General features: G+C 39.0%; 1 protein-coding gene across 6 annotated transcripts in view; it reads left to right on the top strand.

The window, feature by feature from the left end:
- BCAS3 (BCAS3 microtubule associated cell migration factor) overlaps positions 1 to 20303 on the top strand; it is a 799405-nt gene that overhangs the window by 189197 nt on the left and 589905 nt on the right. For all 6 annotated transcript variants that reach the window (XM_037808130.1, XM_037808128.1, XM_037808132.1 and 3 more), the window contains exon 7: positions 4075 to 4147. In XM_037808130.1, the coding sequence (XP_037664058.1) occupies positions 4075 to 4147 (73 nt within the window). The remainder of the gene's footprint in view (positions 1 to 4074; positions 4148 to 20303) is intronic.

The following is a 20303-nucleotide window of genomic DNA, read 5'->3' on the forward strand; positions in this document are numbered from 1 at the left end:
TTCAGCAAATTATTCTCAAAATACGGTGCTACTGTTACCTGTATCCATTTCCAAACATTTAAGTTTGACCTAGTTAAACATTCTTCACATATTAAGCAACTGCTCCCCATTCTTTATCTTCATTCTATATCCTGGCAACTTATATTCTATATTTTACGTTTATGAGTTGCTCTAGTTTGCTAATGCTGCCAGAATGCAAAATACCAGAAATGGACTGGTTTTTATAAGGGACGTTTATTTGGTTACACAGTTACATTCTTAAGGCCATAAATTGCCCATCAACACAGGGTACCTTCGCTGTAGAAAGGCCGCTGGCATCTGGAAAACCTCTGTTAGTTGAAGACACGTGGCTGGCATCTGTTCTGGGGTTCTGGTTTCAAAATGGCTTTCTCCCAGGACGTTCCTCTCTAGGAAGCAGCTCCTCTCCAAAATGTTACTCGTAGTTTCTCTTGGGGCATTTGTCCTCTCTTAGCTTCTTAGGAGCAAAAGACTGCTTTCAATGGCCATCTCAAAAATGTTTCTGTTCTTCCAAGTGTCCCTCTTGGCTGTAGCAAGCTTCCTCCTTCTGTCCCAGCTTATATAGTGTTGTAGTAAACCAGTCAAGGCCCACGCTGAATGGGTGGGGCCACACCTCCGTGGAAACCATCCAGCCAGAGTTATCACTCACAGCTGGGTGGGGCACATCTCCATGGAAACAATCCAATCCAAACGTTCCAACCTAATCAACACCAATACATCTGCCCCCACAATACTGCACCAAAGAACATGGCTTTTTCTGGGGGACACAATACATATAAACCGGCACAGGAGTTTACATATTTTAATTAGTTCAGATCAGTGAGATAATACAATATTTGTCCTTTTTGCGTATGACTCTTTTCACTTAATGTAATATCAAGGTTCGTCCATGTTGTTGTGTGCTTCAGGACTTCATTCCTTCTTATTGCTGAATTATATGCTGTTGTTTGTATAAACCACATTTTGTTTATCCATTAATTGGTTGTGGACACTTTTGGCTACTGTGAATAATGCTGCTATGAACAATGGTGTGAAAATGTCTGTTCATGAACCTGCTTTCAGATCTGTGTATATCCCGAGTAGAGGGGTTGCCAGGTCCTAAGGCAACTTTATACTTAGCTTCCTGAGGAACCATCAAACCGTCCTACACAGTGGTTGTACATTTTACATTTTACATTTCCACCAGCAGTGAATAAGTGTTGCAATTTCTCTGTATCATCTCCAACACTTGTAGTTTCCTGTTTGTTTAATAGCAGCCATTCTAATAGCTGTGAGATGATAGCTCACTGTGGTTTTGATTTGCCTGTCCGTAATTGCTAGTGAGGTTGAATGGTTTTTCATGTGCTTTTTAGCCATCTGTATTTCCTCTTTGGGAAAAATGTCTATTTATGTCTTTTGTCCATTTTTGAATTGCGTTTTTTTTGTCTTTTCATTGTTGAATTGTAGGATTTCTTTTTATATTCTGGGTATCAAATCTTTTGCAGATATGTGGTTTCCAAATATTTTCTCCCATTGATGAAATGGTTGCCTTTTCACCTTTTTGACAGAGTCCTTTGAAGCACTGAAGTATTCTCTTTTGAGAAGTTCCTACTTATCTGTTTTTTCTTTTGTTGTTTGTGCTTGGGGTGTAAAGTCTAAGAGACTACCACCTATCACTAGATGTGGACGATGTTTCCCTATATATTCTTCTAGGAGTTTTATGGTACTGGTTGTTATATTTAGGTCTTTGATCCATTTTGAGTTAATTTTTGAATATTGTGTGAGATAAGGGTTTTCTTTCATTCTTTTTGTTATGGTTATCTAGTTTTCCCAATACCATTTATTGAAGAGACTGTTCTGTCCCAGTTGAATGGGCTTGGGAGTTTGTGAAAAATCAGATCTGGGGGTCTATTTCTGAACTCTCAACATGATTCCATTGATCAGTATGTCTATCTTTATGCCAGTACCATGCTGTTTTGACCATTGTTCCGGTTTGCTAATGCTGCCATTATGCAAAATGCCAGAAATGCTTTTATGTAAAGGGGGTTTATTTAGTTACAAAGTTATAGTCTTAAGGCCATAAAGTGTCCAAGGTAAGGCCTTGACAACAGGGTACCTTCACTGAAGCATGGCCATTGGTGTCCAGAAAACCTCTTTTAGCTCAGAAGACACGTGGCTGGCATCTGCTTGCTCCCATGCTGCATTTCAAAATGGCGTTCTCCAAAATGTTGCTCTTGGGGCATTTTGTCCTCTTACCTGCAGCTCCTCTTCAAAATGTCAACTCTCAGTTGCTCTCCAAAATGTCACTCACAGCTGCTCTGAGCTCCTGCTGTCTGTGAACTCTTTATATGGCTCCAGTGATTTAATTCAGATTTAATTCAGACCCACCCTGAATGAAGTGTCTTGCCCACAGTTGACTGAGTCACATCTGCATGGAAACAATCAATAGGTTCCAGCCTAATCAATGCTAATATGTCTTCCCCCACAAGATTGCATTAAAGAATATGGCTTTTTCTGGGGGACGTAATACATACAAACCAGCACAGTTATTGTTTCTTTATAATATGTTTTAAAGTCAGGAAGTGTGAGACTCCCCCCCCCCCCCCCACTTTATTCTTGTTTTTCAAGATGTTTTTGGCTATTTGAGGCCCCTTCCCTTTCCAGATATAATTAATAATTAGCTTTTCCTTCTCTGCAAAGTTCTTTGTTGGAATTTTGATTGGTATCGCATTGAATCTGTAGCTCAATTTGGGTAGAGTTGACATCTTAACATTTAGCTTTCCAATCCATGAACACGGAACATCTCTATTTACTCAGGTCTTCTTTGATTTCTTTTAGCAATGTTTTGTACTTTTCTGTGTACAAATCCTTTACATCCTTGGTTAAGTTTATTCCTAGATATTTGATTCTTTTAGGTGCTATTGTAAATGGAATGTTTCCTTGATTATCTCCTCAGATATCTCATTACTACTGTATAGAAACACCACTGATTTTTGGGTATTGATCTTATATCCTGCCACTTTGCTGAACTTGTTTATTAGCTCAAATAGCTTTGTTGTCATTTTTTTCTGAATTTTCTAAATATATCATGTCATCTGCAATTGGTAATAGTTGTACTTCTTCCTTTCCAATCTGGATGCTTTTTATTTATTTTTCTTTCCTGATTTCTCTAGCAGAACTTCCAACACAATGTTGAATTGCAGTGTTGACAGTGGATATCCTTGTCTTCATCTGAATCTTAGAGGGAAAGCTTTCAGTCTCTCACCATTGAGTATGATGTAGCTGTCAGTTTTTTATGTATGTCCTTTATTATGTTGACGACGTTTCCTTCAATTCCTAATTTTGAAATGTTTTACTCATGAAAAGATGCTGAATTTTGACAATGACATTCCTGCTCAATTGAGATGATAATGTGGTTTTTCCCTTTTAATTTGTTAATGTGGTGTATTACCTTAATTGATTTTCTTGTGTTGAACCACCCTTGCTTACTTGGAATAACCCCCCCACCCACCCTTGTCGTGGTGTATAATTCTTTTACTATGCTGTTAGACTCTGTTTGCGAGTGTTTGGTTGAAGATTTTTACATCTTTATTCATTAGAGAGACTGGTCTTAAGTTTTCTTTTCTTGTAGTAACTTTATCCAGCTTGGTATTAGGGTGATGTTGGCTTCATAGAATGAGTTGAGTATTGTTCCCTCTTCTACAGTTTTTTAGAAGAATTTGGGCAGGCGAATTTAACCAGTCATTCCAAGAATTAGTACCAACTTTGAACTACATACTTTTGATACGTTAGGTAATTACTTGGTGAGGTGCAGAGTGTTTTCTGATTTCATGGAAAATGTGTATATTAATGAAATTGATGCCATTTAAAAAAAATTAAAAATACTTGTTCATTGTTTTTAATGGTTATGGGTTAATTTAGGTTTTCTATTTTTTCTTCAGGCAAGTGTATAAATTATATCAATGTATAGTAAATATTTGCTGTCTCTTCAGCTGTAAGTATTTTGAACTGGAATATAATGAAAGGTATACAAGAATAATTCTGAAAGTTTATATTTTATTTTATTGTCCCTATCAGGTGCTCAAAAATGTGACAACTTTGCTGAAAAAAGGCCCCTCCTTGGTGTTTGTAAGAGCATTGGATCTTCTGGGTAAGGACATTTTTTAAAAAGTCTTTGAATCAGTATTACAAATGAACTATATGTATTAGCATTCCAGAGGAAACTTTAATGTCTTAAAATCCCTGTAACTATAAAACTATTGTCTTACAAGAGATAACTGGAAAAAAGTAAAACTTATTTAGGAGTTTTTTGTGATCAGACATTAGCCTTATTATTTCTCTGCTCACTTTTTCTCATATGTGGCACTGTTTTAAAGGAGTTTTATGTATTTCCCCTTTTATTTCTTACAGCATCCTATCAAACAGATATCATTCTTATTCTTGTTTTAAAGATTAAAAACTAAGGCACTGATTCACACAGTGGAACCATGGATTTCTTCCCAAGCAGGAGTGCTCTTAATTCTATGCTTGCTGCATTTGTGACAGTTTGAGGGTTGGGGACTAAGATAATGAATTATTATTATTCATAAAATCATATGTTTTCTCTACATCATTCATTTAAATGGTTAGAGTATTCTCAAAGGCCACTAAGAATTATAGGTATCACGTTTATGATGACCTTTTCTCTCAGTGAGGAATTATGTTCAGCTGCTAGTAAAGTTACAGTGGCTTAAACAAATCCTGTAGTTAGATGTCTCTGAACAGCAGTTCAGAACTATTGAAATGTTTCCATAATGTCATTAGTGACTTCAGTTCTCTCAAGTTTTGACATCCTTAGAACATGACTCATTTCCCTAATCTCAAGGTGGCTACTACCTTTTCAATTAGGCCATCTCCTTAACTACAGTACTTCTAGCTGCAGGGAAAGATGGGAAATGATTACAGTTTTGTTAATAAGGATGATGTTGAAAATGGACATGAGGTTGGCATCTGTCAGTCTCTGCCACATGCTTTCAGCTCATAGTGTGTATTTTAGATCATGGAAGATAGGAGAAAGGAAGAATGTGCTAATGATTTAACATTTTGCAATCTTGGTTGTTGTTTTCTAACATATGGTTTGACTTCATGGGCCACCAAGCACATTTATTCCAGTGTAAATTTTTGGGTTGAATCAGGCATTAAGCCCTTGAGAATTTACTGTGTTCTCAATAAGCACTATGTTATCTTTGTTATTTAAAAGCATGACAACTCTATTGCTTTCCCCAAGAAGTTAGTGATGTGGCTGCAAGAAAGGCACAACATATACAAAATTGTTATGAAATTATGTAGAATGGGAATTCAGAGAACGGACACATCATGTGCATGGATTAATGGGAGAAGGCTTCACATAGAAGATGGGGCATAGGATGGATATTAAGGAATGGGAATTTTTATCGTAGATCAATAAAGACTTTCAAAGTAAATTATAAAGCTATAGCATAGCTATGGTCATCTGCAAAACATGTTAAAAAAAAAAAAGCAAGCATTTCAGTTCTCTAAACTCAGCCAAAGCCATACAATACCCTGAGAAATTTGTATTTGAGAAATTGCTGAACTTTGCCTAATAACAGTGGGACTCTATGGCATTCTTGTCTGGGGCTTCTTCCGAACGAGGCTCCCCCCTGCTTCTTCCTGTTTGGTTGATTCAGAGGTTCTGCCAGGGTGGGGACGACTGCGAACCAGCAGCTTTAATATTGTGGTTTAAATGAGCTTACTCAACTTGGAGTGGCAGGACAGTGCTACTTTTTTTTTTTTTTTTTTTTTTTTTTTAATTAAATTCAGTTTTATTGAAATACATTCACATACCATACAATCATCCATGGTATATAATCCACTGTCCACAGTATGATACCATACTTATGCGTTCATCACCACAATCTATCTCTGAACATTTTCCTTCCATCAGAAAGAACCAGAACAAGAATAAAAAATAAAAGTGAAAAAAGAACACCCAAATCATCCCCCTATCCCACCCCATTTGTCCTTTAGTTTTTATCTCCATTTTTCCCCTCATCCATACACTAGATAAAGGGGGTGTGATCCACAAGGTCTTCACAATTACACTGTCACCCCTTGTAATCTACATTATTCTATAACTGTCTTCAGGAGTCCAGACTACTGGGTTGGAGTTTGGTAGTTTCAAGTATTTACTTCTAGCTATTCCAATACATTAAAACCTAACACATGTTATCTATGTAGTGCATAAGAATGTCCATCAGAGTGACCTCTCGACTCCATTTGAAATCTTTCAGCCACTGAAACTATTTTGTCTCATTTTGCATCCCCCTTTTGGTCAAGAAGATACTCTCAGTCCCACAATGCCGGGTCCACATTCATCCCTGGGAGTCATATTCTGCATTGCCAGGGAGATTTACACCCCTGGGAGTTGGGTCCCACGTAGTGGGGAGGGCAGCGAGTTCAGCTGTCGAGATGGCTCAGTTAGAGAGAGAGAGGGCCACATCTGAGCAACAAAGAGGTATTCAGGGGGAGACTCTTAGGCACAATTATATGCAAGTTTAGCCTCTCCTTTGCAGTAACGAGCTTCATAAGGCCAAGTCCCATGATTGAGGGTTCAGCACATCAAACTGCCAGTCCCAATGTTCGTGACATCAACACCAGTCCAGGTGAGAATGTCCAACAAGGACAGTGCTTCTTTTAGTATAAGGTCATGGGTGGCTGAGGCTGCATGCATGTGCAGAGGAGTCAAGAAAGGGTGGAGGAGAAATAAAAGGTGGAGAGATTTGAAAATGGACTTTGAATGTGCTCCTCTCCTCACACAGAGATTCCTTGGCAAAGGAAAAGCAGCCTTATTGACACAGTGTATTTGAGTAAAACTTACGTTAAATCATTGGCTGACCATTAAGCTACATAGACACGGGCAACCTTCAGGAAGCCAGTCTTTAGAATAAAAACAAGAATAACAATAAAAAATATAAATAGACTGAGCATAGACATCACTAATTGCTCATTGTGGAGAAAGATGGATTTCATAGGGCCCTGAGCTGTTACACTATATTATATAAAATGTCTGGTTTTCAACATAAAATTAGGAGACATGCAAAGAAACAGGAGACTGTAACATACTGAGGGGAAAGAAAGCAGGCAATAGATGCTAGATTTTGCAGATAAGGGTTTAATATAAATGTGTTCAAAGAACTTAAGAAAACCGTGTTTTAAAAATTAAAGGAAATTATTATAACAATTGCTCAGCAAATATAGAATCTAAATAAGGAGTTAGAAATTATGGTACAGGAATTTTGCAAAAATCCTCAACAAAATACTTGCAAATCGAATCCAAAGACACATTAAAAAAATCATACACCATGACCAAGTGGGGTTCATTCCAGGCATGCAAGGATGGTTCAACATAAGAAAATCAATCAATGTATTACAACACATTAACAAATCAAAAGGGAAAAATCAAATGATCATCTCAATAGATGCAGAAAAAGCATTCAACAAAATCCAACATCACTTTTCGATAAAAACACTTCAAAAGGTAGGAATTAAAGGAAACTTCCTCAATATGATAAAGAGCATATATGAAAAACCCACAGCCAGCATAGTAATCAATGGTGAGAGACTGAAAGCCTTCCCTCTAAGATCAGGAACAAGACAAGGATGCCCACTGTCACCACTGTTATTCAACATTGTGCTGGAAGTGCTAGCGAGGGCAGTCCGGCAAGACAAAGAAATTACAGCTACTAGAGCTAATAAACAAATTTAGCAAAGTAGCGGGATACAAGATTAATGCACATAAGTGAGTAATGTTTCTATATGCTAGAAATGAACAAACTGAAGTGACACTGAAGAAAAAAATACCATTTTCAATAGCAACTAAAAAAATCAAGTACCTAGGAATAAACTTAACCAAAGATGTAAAAGACCTATCCAAAGAAAACTACATAACTCTACTAAAAGAAATAGAAGGGGACCTTAAAAGATGGAAAAATATTCCATGTTCATGGATAGGAAGACTAAATGTCATTAAGATGTCAGTTTTACCCAAACTCATCTACAGATTCAATGCAATCCCAATCAAAATTCCAACAACCTACTTTGCAGACTTGGAAAAGCTAGTAATCAAATTTATTTGGAAAGGGAAGATGCCTCAAATTGCTAAAGACACTCTAAAAAAGAAAAAGAAAGTGGGAGGACTTATACTTCCTTTCTTTGAAGCTTATTATAAAGCCATAGTTGTCAAAACAGCATGGTACTGGCACAAAGATAGACATATAGATCAATGGAATCGAATTGAGAATTTGAAGATAGACCCCCAGATCTATGGCCGACTGATCTTTGATAAGGCCCCTAAAGTCACTGAACTGGGTCATAATGGTCTTTTCAACAATTGGGGCTGGGAGAGTTGGATATCCATATCCAAAAGAATGAAAGAGGACCCCTACCTCACACCCTACACAAAAATTAACTCAAAATGGACCAAAGATCTCAATATAAAAGAAAGTACGATAAACCTCCTAGAAGATAATGCAGGAAAACATCTTCAAGACCTTGTATTAGGTGGCCACTTCCTAGACTTTACACCCAAAGCACAAGCAACAAAAGAAAAAATAGATACATGGGAACTCCTCAAGCTTAGAAGTTTCTGTACCTCAAAGGAATTTCTCAAAAAAGCAAAGAGGCAGCCAACTCAATGGGAAAAAATTTTTGGAAACCATGTATCTGACAAAAGACTGATATCTTGCATATATAAAGAAATCCTATAACTCAATGACGATAGTACAGACAGCCCAATTATAAAATGGGCAAAAGATAGGAAAAGACAGTTCTCTGAAGAGGAAATACAATGACCAAGAAACACATGAAAAATGTTCAGCTTCACTAGCTATTAGAGAGATGCAAATTAAGACCACAATGAGATACCATCTCATGCCAATGGAAATGTCTGCCATTAAACAAACAGGAAACTACAAATGCTGGAGGGGATGTGGAGAAATTGGAACTCTTATTCATTGTTGGTGGGACTGTATAATATTTCAGCCACTCTGGAAGTCAGTCTGGCAGTTCCTTAGAAAACTAGATATAGAGTTACCCTTTGATCCAGCGATTGCACTTCTCGGTATATACCCGGAAGATCGGAAAGCAGTGACACGAACAGATATCTGCACGCCAATGTTCATAGCAGCATTATTCACAATTGCCAAGAGATGAAAACAACCCAAATGTCCTTCAACAGATGAGTGGATAAAGAAAATGTGGTATATACACACGATGGAATACTACACGGCAGTAAGAAGGAGCAATTTCATGAAACATACGACAACATTGATGAACCTTGAAGACATAATGCTGAGTGAAATAAGCCAGGCACTAAAAGAGAAATATTATATGCTACCACTAATTTGAACTTTGAAAAAATGTAAAACAAATGGTTTATAATGTAGAATGTAGGGGAACTAGCGATAGAGAGCAATTAAGGAAGGGGGAAGAAGAATCCAATAAGAACAGATAAGCTATCGTGGGTAGATTTAGCGTTCTGGGAATGCCCAGGAATGACTGTGGTCTGTTAATTTCTGATGGGTATAGTAGGAACAAGTTCACAGAAATGTTGCCATATTAGGTTACTTTCTTGGGGTAGAGTAGGAACATGTTGGAAGTAAAGTAGTTATCTTAGGTTAGTTGTCTGTTTCTTCCTCCCTTGTTATGGTCTCTTTGAAATGTTCTTTTGTATGTTTTAAAAAAATTTTTTTTTTTTAATTTTTCATACAGTTGATTTAAAAAAAAAGAAGTTTAAAAAAAAACAAGGAAAAAAATTTGTAGAGCCCCCTTGAGGAGCTGGTGGAGAATGCAGGTGTATTGGTTTGCCCCACCTCAATGGTTGCTCACATGCCCACAGACTTAGGGGACTAGTGGTTTGATGGGCTGAGCCCTCTACCACAGGACTTGCCCTTGGGAAGGCTGTTGCTGCAAAGGAGAGGCTAAGCCTCCCTATAATTGTGCCTAAGAGCCTCCTCCCGAATGCCTCTTTGTTGGTCAGATGTGGCCCTCTCTCTCTAGCTAAGCCAACTTGAAAGGTGAAATCACTGCCCTCCCCGCTACGTGGGATCAGACACCCAGGGGAGTGAATGTCCCTGGCAACGTGGAATATGACTCCCAGGGAGGAATGTAGACCCGGCATCGTGGGATGGAGAACATCTTCTTGACCAAAAGGGGGATGTGAAAGGAAATGAAATAAACTTCAGTGGCAGAGATTCCAAAAGGAGCCGAGAGGTCACTCTGGTAGGCACTCTTACGCACAATATAGACAACCCTTTTTAGGTTCCAATGAATTGGGGTAGCTGGTGGTAGATACCTGAAACTATGAAACTACAACCCAGAACCCATGAATCTTGAAGACAATTGTATAAAAAATGGAAGCTTCTTTCTCAGTGGTGACAGTGGGATTGGGGAAAGCCATAAGGACCACACTCCCCTTTGTCTAGTTTATGGATGGATGAGTAGAAAAATAGGGGAAGGAAACAAAGAAACAAACAAACAGACAAAGGCACCCAGTGTTCTTTTTTACTTTGATTGCTCTTTTTCACTATAATTATTATTCTTGTTATTTTTGTGAGTGTGGTAGTGAAGGTGTCAGGGATTCATTTTGGTGATGAATGTACAACTATGTAATGGTGCTGTGAACAATCGAATGTACGATTTGTTTTGTATGACTGCGTGGTATGTGAATATATCTCAATAAAATGAATATTTAAAAAAAAGAAATTATGGTATGGGAATTTTGGAATTGAAAGAATATAAAAACTGAAATAAATTCACTGGAGGAACTCAGCAGCGTTTTCAAGATAGAAGAGGAAAGAATAATTCCAGTGATGTAGAAGCATAATTCTGGTGATGTAGGATTAGAAGCATTGCTCCTATATAATTCTATTCTCTTTCACTTTTTCCTGATATTATTGTTATACATACTACTTCTCTTAATATTACAGTTAATCTCAGCCACATCCCTTGTGCGATTATTGCAAAAGGTATTACCCATGTATTTCTATAAGTTCTTGGGCCCAATAATGCATGTATATTTGTTATTTAAACAATAGCCTTTTAAATCTGTTAAGAGAAGAAAGAAGAAAAAATATGCACTTATGGCAGTTTATAATTTATTTCATTACCATGCTCTTTGTTTTTTCATATGGAATTGAATTATCTGGGGTCACCTGCTTATAACCTGAAGATCTTCCTTTAGTATGTCATGTAAGGTGGGTCTGTTCCCAACAAATTCTCTCAATTTTGTTTTATTTTTGAAAGACAGCTTTGCTGGGTGTGCCAGTTTGAATGTATTGTGTCCCCCAAATGCCATTATCTTTGATGTAATCTTGTGTGGGCAGATGTTACCAGTTTTGATTAGATTTCTTTGAGGGTTTCTTTCGAGATGCGCCCCACCCAGCTGTGGGTGATGACTCTGATTGGATATTTCCATGGAGGCGTGACCCCACGCATTTAGGGTGGGCCTTGATCAGTGGAGCCATATAAAAGAGCTGACTAGCAGAGGGAACTCAGTGCAGCTGAGAGTGAACTTTTGAAGAGGAGCTACAGCCAAGAGGGACACTTTGAAGAAAGCACAGGAGCTGCAGATGAGAGAGTTTGAAGACGGCTGTTGAAAGCAGACTCTTACTCTGGAGAAGCTGAGAGAGGACAAATATCCCAAGTGCAACTAAGAATGACATTTTTGAGGAACTGCAGCCTAGAGAGGGACGTCCTGGGAAAAGTCCATTTTGAAACCAGAATTTTGGAGCAGACGCCAGCCATGTGCCTTCCCAGCTAACAGAGGTTTTCCAGACACCATTGTCCATCCTCCAGTGAAGGTACCCTTTGTTGATGGACATTTCATGGCCTTAGACTGTAACTGTGTGACCAAATAAACCCCCTTTTATAAAAGCCTATCCATCTCTGGTGTTTTGCATTCTGGGTGCATTAGTGAACTAGAACACTGGGTATAGGATTCTTGGTTGACATTTTTTCCTTTGTCACTTCCTTTATGCTATCCCCCTGTCTTCTGGATTCATTGTTTCTGCTGAGAGCTGTTAACAATGCTCAGGGGCATAAATTGCTCCACAAAGTCATCCAAACTATTCCTTTGAAGGCATAGTTTCTGAAGTCAGTGACTGATAGATCTTTTTACTCCCAGCTGTCTTTTTCTCCAGTTATTCCTTAAAACTAGCTGGCCTAACATGTATGCTGCATCTTTATTAAATCTACAAGTCTCCTCACAGTTTCCTTTCACATAACCTCTGCTGTTCTTAGGAGTGCCCTTGAATTTGAACTGCTCCTTGCTCTGTTGCAAAAGAAGTCATTCCCTTTGGAAAGAGATTGAGAGCTATCTGTTTTACTGCTTGGTTCTTCCTCAAGGCAAAATCTTTGAGGCAGCGTTCTGGAACTAGAGAGAGTTGCAGTCTTCTCTCTTCACGGAGGAAGCAACAGCCTGGGGCTCTGTGACTGGGTTTGTATTGTCTTCATTTTATACATGAGGAAACTGAAGCTTCCTCCTGACTCTTAAGCTTGTATTCTTTCCACTGAGCATACCACCTGTCATTACAAAGGGTTCCCCCCATATATTCCACCTCACCACTGCTGTATATAAAACATACCTGTGGATCAAGGATGTCCTAACTTCAGGTTTATGCATTTGCTCTTTCCTGATTTCTGGCCAATTTTTTCAGCAGTAATAAATATTTGTAGGAAAGGCAGTATAGTAGGTTAGGAGAAAGAAAGTTGACTGATCCTGCTTCTGTCATTAACTTTGTGATCTCAGGCAAGTTGCTTAGCTTTTCTTTGGTGTTTCAGTTGCTTTTCTTTAAAAAGAGAGGCTTTAAAAAGAGCTACAGCCAAGAGGGACACTTTGAAGAAAGCACAGGAGGTGCAGATGAGAGACAGTTTGAAGACAGCTGTTGAAAGCAGACTCTTGCTCTGGAGAAGCTAAGAGAGGACCAATACCCCAAGTGCAACTAAGTGACATTTTTGAGGAACTGCAGCCTAGAGAGGAACGTCCTGGGAGAAAGCCATTTTGAAACCGGAACTTTGGAGCAGACGCCAGCCACTTGCTTTCCCAGCTAACAGAGGTTTCCTGGACACCATTGGCCATCCTCCAGTGAAGGTACCCGACTGCAGATGTGTTACCTTGGACACTTTATGGCCTTAAGACTGTAACTGTGTAACCAAATAAACCCCCCTTTTTTTTTTTTTTTAATCATCATTTTATTGAGATATATTCACATACCACGCTGTCATACAAAACAAATTGTACTTTCGATTGTTTACAGTACCATTACATAGTTGTACATTCATCACCTAAATCAATCCCTGACACCTTCATTAGCACACACACAAAAATAACAAGAATAATAATTAGAGTGAAAAAGAGCAATTGAAGGAAAAAAGAACACTGGGTGCCTTTGTCTGTTTGTTTCCTTCCCCTACTTTTCTACACATCCATCCATAAACTAGACAAAGTGGAGTTTGGTCCTTATGGCATTCCCAATCCCATTGTCACCCCTCATAAGCTACATTTTTATACAACTGTCTTCGAGATTCATGGGTTCTGGGTTGTAGTTTAATAGTTTCAGGTATCCACCGCCAGCTACCCCAATTCTTTAGAACCTAAAAAAGGTTGTCTAAAGTGTGCGTAAGAGTGCCCACCAGAGTGATCTCTCGGCTCGTTTTGGAATCTCTCTGCCACTGAAGCTTATTTCATTTCCTTTCACATCCCCCTTTTGGTCAAGAAGATGTTCTCCATCCCACGATGCCGGGTCTACATTCCTCCCCGGGAGTCATATTCCACGTTGCCAGGGAGATTCACTTCCCTGGGTGTCTGATCCCACGTAGCGGGGAGGGCAGTGATTTCACCTTTCAAGTTGGCTTAGCCAGAGAGAGAGGGCCACATCTGAGCAACAAAGAGGCATTCAGGAGGAGACTCTTAGGCACAAATACAGGGAGGCCTAGCCTCTCCTTTGCAGCAACCGTCTTCCCAAGGGTAAAACTTATGGTAGAGGGCTCAACCCATCAAACCACCAGTCCCCTATGTCTGTGGTCATGTTAGCAACCATGGAGGTGGGGTAGGCGAATACCCCTGCATTCTCCACATAAACCCCCTTTTATAAAAGCCAATCCATCTCTGGTGTTTTGCTTTCTGGCAGCATTAGCAAACCAGAACACTAGTTTTAAAGGGTTAAACTTGAAATGAAAAACTATAAACCTAAAAGTGAGTGGCTCCTAAATCACCCCTGAATTTCACTCACGTATCACAGTCTTTTAGAAGGGTAATTAACATGGAAGATGGAAATAAAGAGTTAACCTAAAATTTAAATAAGAATATTACAATGTATGTTTATTAACAGGAACTTTTCAAATGTTTTAATCATGTAGTTATTATCTTTTTTGAATATGTAATGAAAAACAGTTATTGCGTAAGACAGCAATACTCTTACTAGTGTTGGTCGTTTTTCATTTTAATCTTTCTTTTCCCCATTATGTATCATTAAAAAAGTCCACATGTAGTGTAAATTGCAAGACTGCATTTCAGCAGTAGCTTCTTAGGAGAGTTTTGTCATGTACTTACTTTGCTGCAGTATTTCTGCAGAAGAGGATTATAGTTTTGTTTTCATCAGTGTGATGCATACTCCTATATAGCTACTTAGTTATTTACAATTTTTCTGGATGGGGAAAGACCTCCCTGATTTTTTATTGCTTTATTTTAACACATTGTTTAGTAAACTCAAAGAGAATTTCCTGTACATTTTAGCAATATTACATAAAGGACATAGATATTGAAAAATAGAGGTAGTAATTTAAGAAACAGTATATTTAATAAAGCACAATGCCAACTTTTCTCCAATATGAACTAAAATCAACAAAAGGCAAGCCTCTTCCTCCTCCAGTATTTAATGAAGGAACAAAGTGAGGGAGGCACTTGAAGAGGTAGTAGAGAATGACAGAGAATGTGAATGCCTCCAAAGTGGTTTGAATTACAGAGGCTCAAGTTAGAAGGGTATAAAGATGCACAATATGAGAAACCACTGAGGAAGTACATGGAAAGAAATGAAATAATGGGAAGAGTAGGAAAGTAATTAAAAGGCAGCAAATGTAAAAGTGACTAGGTCAAATGGCAATGGAGAAATCCAAACAAAATCATGCTGTGGCTGCTTGGAGACATTTCTGATGTCAGAGGCATCTTGGAAATGTTGACTTTTCCATCTTTGTTTATTTCATGGTATTAAGCACAGTGCCTTGTATCTCAAAGTATATTTTTTGACTAAATGAATTTTACTAAGCTTGCTATGCAGACAGTCATGCTAGTTCTTTATTTGAATATTAGTAATCATTTTTTACGGGTGAGAATACTCTTAATCTGAGGAGCCATATGTACTGAACCTGGGTTTTGACATCTTTAATGCTCAGGGGCACAAAATCCTGGCCACCTCCCCCCTCTGTTTGGAATACAAGTTGTGCAAGTTGCCTTCCTACTCCCTGACATGTGTTAGTAAGTGACTTTCTCAACTGCTCTGCTTAGATTCACAGTAGTTCCTATGACATTATTCTTGGAAAAAGTCAATACAATTTTTTAATATTTAACTTTTCTTTTTTATAAATTTATAATGCCTTTTCAAAGAAGTGGGGAAATGGGTATGGAAAGAATCCTAGTTCTTATTCATATTTTATCCTTTAGTAATAGACATATTTTACTGTGCCCCCAGTTTTCCCTGTTGCATTGATGGCAGTCGCCGTTAAAACACCATTGATTTTGGTATTCTAGTGTTGTTTTTTTGAGAGACTGTAACATAACCATTCCAGATAAGCCATTTAAGGTCTTGGAAGTGGATAATGTTTATTGTAATACTAATACAGGGATTAAGTCAGTGCCTTGTATGACAATATGAAAGAGGGAGGGGTAACACGGACAGTGTACTTAGGAATATACACTCTCTCGGGACCAAAATTCATTATTTTTTTTTATGTTAAACAGATCCCAGAATGTAGCTGTTTGTTACTAGAATCTTGTTGGCTACTATAAATAATAGCACAAAAGTAAGAAAAATATTGCATTTGGAAATAGCCCTGAAGATCATATAATTTAACTGCCTCATGATACTGATTAAGAGGTTAAAAGTCTTATTGAGAGATACCTATCATGTACCCATATGTGTGTAAAATTCTTGTAAGAGTGAAAGAAAATTTCTGTATCTCGATTGATTAGAAATCCTTAATGGCCATGGTTTCCAAGCTTTTGGATATTAAGGATCAGAAAATGAAAATATATATATAGAGAGAGTGAAGTAAGGACGTATAAAAAACATAAATGACTATTTCAACTTGTGTCTAAAGCAAACAAGGGTATGTGAATTAGAACTAGATGGAATATTGCTTGGGATAACAGGTATATAAGTTTTCTTTTTTGTCGTGAAATGTCCCTGAGCCCTTAAATGTGATACTAAGCATATCTAATTTTGACTGATTCTCATCCTCGTGTGTTTGTGAGTTCTGCTAGAATCACAGTTTGGACTAGTATTACTTCTGCAGGCACTAAAATAGATTTATGCCATTTTTCCAGTCTCTTTTGATCAAGGACCTGAGTTTTTCTAGCAGTTTCTTGGCCTTCCTTCAGGCATCAAATCTTTCCTTTGCCCATCTCTCTGGTTTTCTTCAGGCTTTCTGTGGGTGGTCTGACTTTTCTTCTCTTTCTCTCCCATTGCTCTCTGGCTGTCTTGACTATTCTCAAAGAACGGCCTTCTTTTCTTTGGGATACTGTTTATGCTGAGACTTACTACATTAGCATATATGTTTTTTAATTTGAGATGGGTCAGCATCCTAGGTGTACCAGTTTGTATGTATTGTGTCCCCCAGAAAAAGCTGTGTTCTTTGATGCAGTCTTCTGGGGGCAGATGTATTAGTGGGGATTACGGTGGAATGACTGGATTAAGTTGTTTCCATGGAAATGCACCCCACCCAACTGTAGGTGATAACTCTAATTGGATGATTTCCATGGAGGTGTGGCCCTGCCCATTCAGCATGGGCCTTGGATTTGTTTACTGGAGCACTATATAAACTCAGACAGAAGGAGCGGGCTTGCTACAGCCAAGAGGGACACTTTGAAGAATGCACTGGAACTGAGAGAGGAGCTTCAGCTTACAGAGGCATTAGTAAACTAGAACAGATTTTGTACCAGAGAAGTGGGGTGCTGCTGAGTTTGCAAATACCAAACATGTTAGAACAGCTTTTTAAATGGATAAGGGGAAGATTCTGGAAGAATTGTGAGGAGCTTGATAGAAAAGGCCTAAACTGCGTTGAAGAGACTGTTTGTGGAAATATGGACTGTAAAGATACTTCTGATGAGGCCTTTAGCAGAAATGATGAATGTGTTGTTGCAAACTGGAAGGAAGGTGATCTTTGTTTTAAAGTGGCAGAGAATTAGGCAAAATTGAGTTCTGGTGTCGGATGGAAGGTGGAATTTGAAAGCAACGAGCTGGAATATTTAGATGATGAGATCTCCAAGCAAAATATAGAAGTAGTAGCCTGGCTTTTACTTGCAGCTTATAGTAAAATGTGAGAGGACAGAGATAAGCTGAGAAATAAACTCTTGGTTTCAAAGAAACCAGAAATTGATGGCCTGAAAAATTCTGGGCTTCCAGAGGGTAAAACCCCAGAAGCTACAGCCCAAGGTGCAGATGTAACCAAACATGGAACCCAGCCGCCATTTCAGTACAAGCCAAGATTGGAGGAGTTAAGCAGAAGGGATTTGTGGAAAGTCCTATTGTCTGACAGATTTGACCCGTGTGCTTCACGCGAAGCCAACAGAATTTTTGTGAGCTGTTTACAGACAGAGCTGCTGCCGGTCGGGACTGGAGGAGACAGATAAGGAACAAATTAAAGGAAAAATTTCTTCAAAGACAGAGCCATGGAGGTTGAGGTCTGGAGTCAAGAGGTCTCAGGCTGGGGGAGTGGAGTGGCCCATACGCATGCAAAGGGTGAGTTTGACCCAGAGGTCTAGGGTGGGCTCTCGATCTCGATGTTCAGGTAAGTTCTAACACCCCAGGCCCCAGAGAGGGTGGAGCACATTCCCAGGGGACTGGGGAGAGCCTGGCTGCCACCGCACTGTTCTGAAGGGGTTGAGCATGTGCCCCGGAGATAGAAGGGAATCTGGGTGCTGCCCTGATGTTTGAGGAAGGTGGGGCTGCGAAGGTGGTCTCCCCAATGTGTTGATATATTGGAGCACTCACCCCAGTGTTTGGAGAGGAAAGGGCTGCCGCAAAGGCCCTTAGGAAAGGTTAGACTCCCGCTCGCTCAAGCCCCAAGGATGCAACGTCATCCTGTAAATGACTCTCAGACTTTGAAATCTAATGGAGCTTGCCCTGTGGGTTTTAGGAATTGTTTTGGTCCCTTAAATCCTGTTTTCTTTCAGTTTCTTCTTTTTTAATTTTTTTTATTTTTTGGCTTTTAAAAAAGGGGGTTTATTTGGTTACACAGTTACAGTCTTAAGGCCATAAAGTGTCCAAGGTAACACATCTGCAATCGGGTACCTTCACTGGAGGATGGCCAGTGGTACCCAGAAAACTTCTGTTAGCTGGGAAGGCACGTGGCTGGTGTCTGCTCCAAAGTTCTGGTTTCAAAATGGCTTTCTCCTGTGATGTTCCTCTCTAGGCTGCAGTTCCTCAAAAATATCACTCTTAGGTGCACTTGGAATATTTTTCCTGTCAGCTTCTTTGGAGCAAGAGTCTGCTTTCAACGGCCGTCTTCAAACTGTCTCTCACCTGCAGCTCCTGTGCTTTCTTCAAAGTGTCCCTCTTGGCTGTAGCTCCTCTTCAAAATGTCACTCTCAGCTGCACTGAGTTCCTTCTGTTTGTCAGCTCATTTATATGGCTCCACTGATCAAGGCCCACCCTGAATAGGTGGGGCCATGCCACCATGGAAATATCTCATCAGAGTTTTCAGCTACAGTTGGGTGGGGTGCATTTCCATGTAAGCAACCTAATCCAAATGTTCCAACTTAATCCCCACTAATGTGTTTGCCCCACAAGATTGCATCAAAGAATATGGCTTTTTCTGGGGGACATAATGCATTCAAACCAGCACAAACTTCAACTCCATTAGTCACCAGGGAAATACATACTACTACACACCAACAACAAGGACTAAAGCAGAATTGAGGTCTTCTTCAAAATGGTTCTGTTTTTTCTTCTTCTTCTCTTGGTTCAACTCGGGAACAATTTTCATAGCACAAATTCCTCAAACCCCATGCTGCTTCCAATTTCTATCACTTCTTTCAAATATACTCATCTCTTCATTTACATTTTGCCCAGAAGAGTTGACATACATGCCCATAAAACTCACCAAAACCAAGATAGTGACCCCTTCCATCACTTCCAAAAGATCCAAAGATCCTCTTGCTCCTCTATAAACCAACCTTCCCCCGCCTCCCATTCTCAGGCATCCAAGGATGTGCTTTTTGTCAGATTAGGTTGCGATTATTTTTTCCTTTAAAGTTTGTTAGAACACTTCATTGAAAATATCTGGGCCTGGAGATTTCTTTGTGGGAAGATAATTCAACTTATGTAACAGTTATAAGACTATTTACATTTTCTACTTCTTGAGTCAGTTTTAGAAAGATATTTTTCTAGGAGTTTTTCCATAATCTCCTTATAGTGACATATTTATGTCTTTAGTAGCTGTAGTGATGCCCTCTTAGGATATCTGTGTCTTCTCAATCCCTTTTTTCTTCTTTCTTTTTGTATCCCTATGTTTGTCTTTTGAAAACAGCATATAGCTAGATTTACTTGTTTACTTTAATCCAGTTGATTTACCAGTCTTTAAACCACAGCCTTTAGCCTGTTTACATTTCAATGGAACCGATACCTGTGCATAGGAATGTGAGGTAGATTTACTCATTTTACAATGAGAAAATAGCCTCCTGGACCTCAACTTTATAGAGGAAATATCTCCTACTGGATATCCCACCTTTGGCCCTGGGATTGAACTTCCTTTTCCTGGGTCTTGTGAAGCTTTGAAAACTAAAGTTCAAGTTTCTCAAGTTAGAGGAAAGGCCCAAGACAAAAGTGGATTGACGAGCTCCCCTTAACCTTGTTTTAAGTTCCCTTCTGTAGACTTTGGCCTGGGAATGTTGCGAAGATCTCCAAATCCTTGGTTTGCGTCGGGCTGCTGCCGGGAGAACCAAACCTCCAGCAGCTTCTCGGTCCCTTCGAAAAAATGTGCAGCTTTCATCACCGTAAGACTAGTGAACAACCAACAACCACAGAAAATTAACT

This window comes from Choloepus didactylus, chromosome 18 (assembly GCF_015220235.1).
Source record: "Choloepus didactylus isolate mChoDid1 chromosome 18, mChoDid1.pri, whole genome shotgun sequence".
NCBI lineage: Eukaryota > Metazoa > Chordata > Mammalia > Pilosa > Megalonychidae > Choloepus > Choloepus didactylus.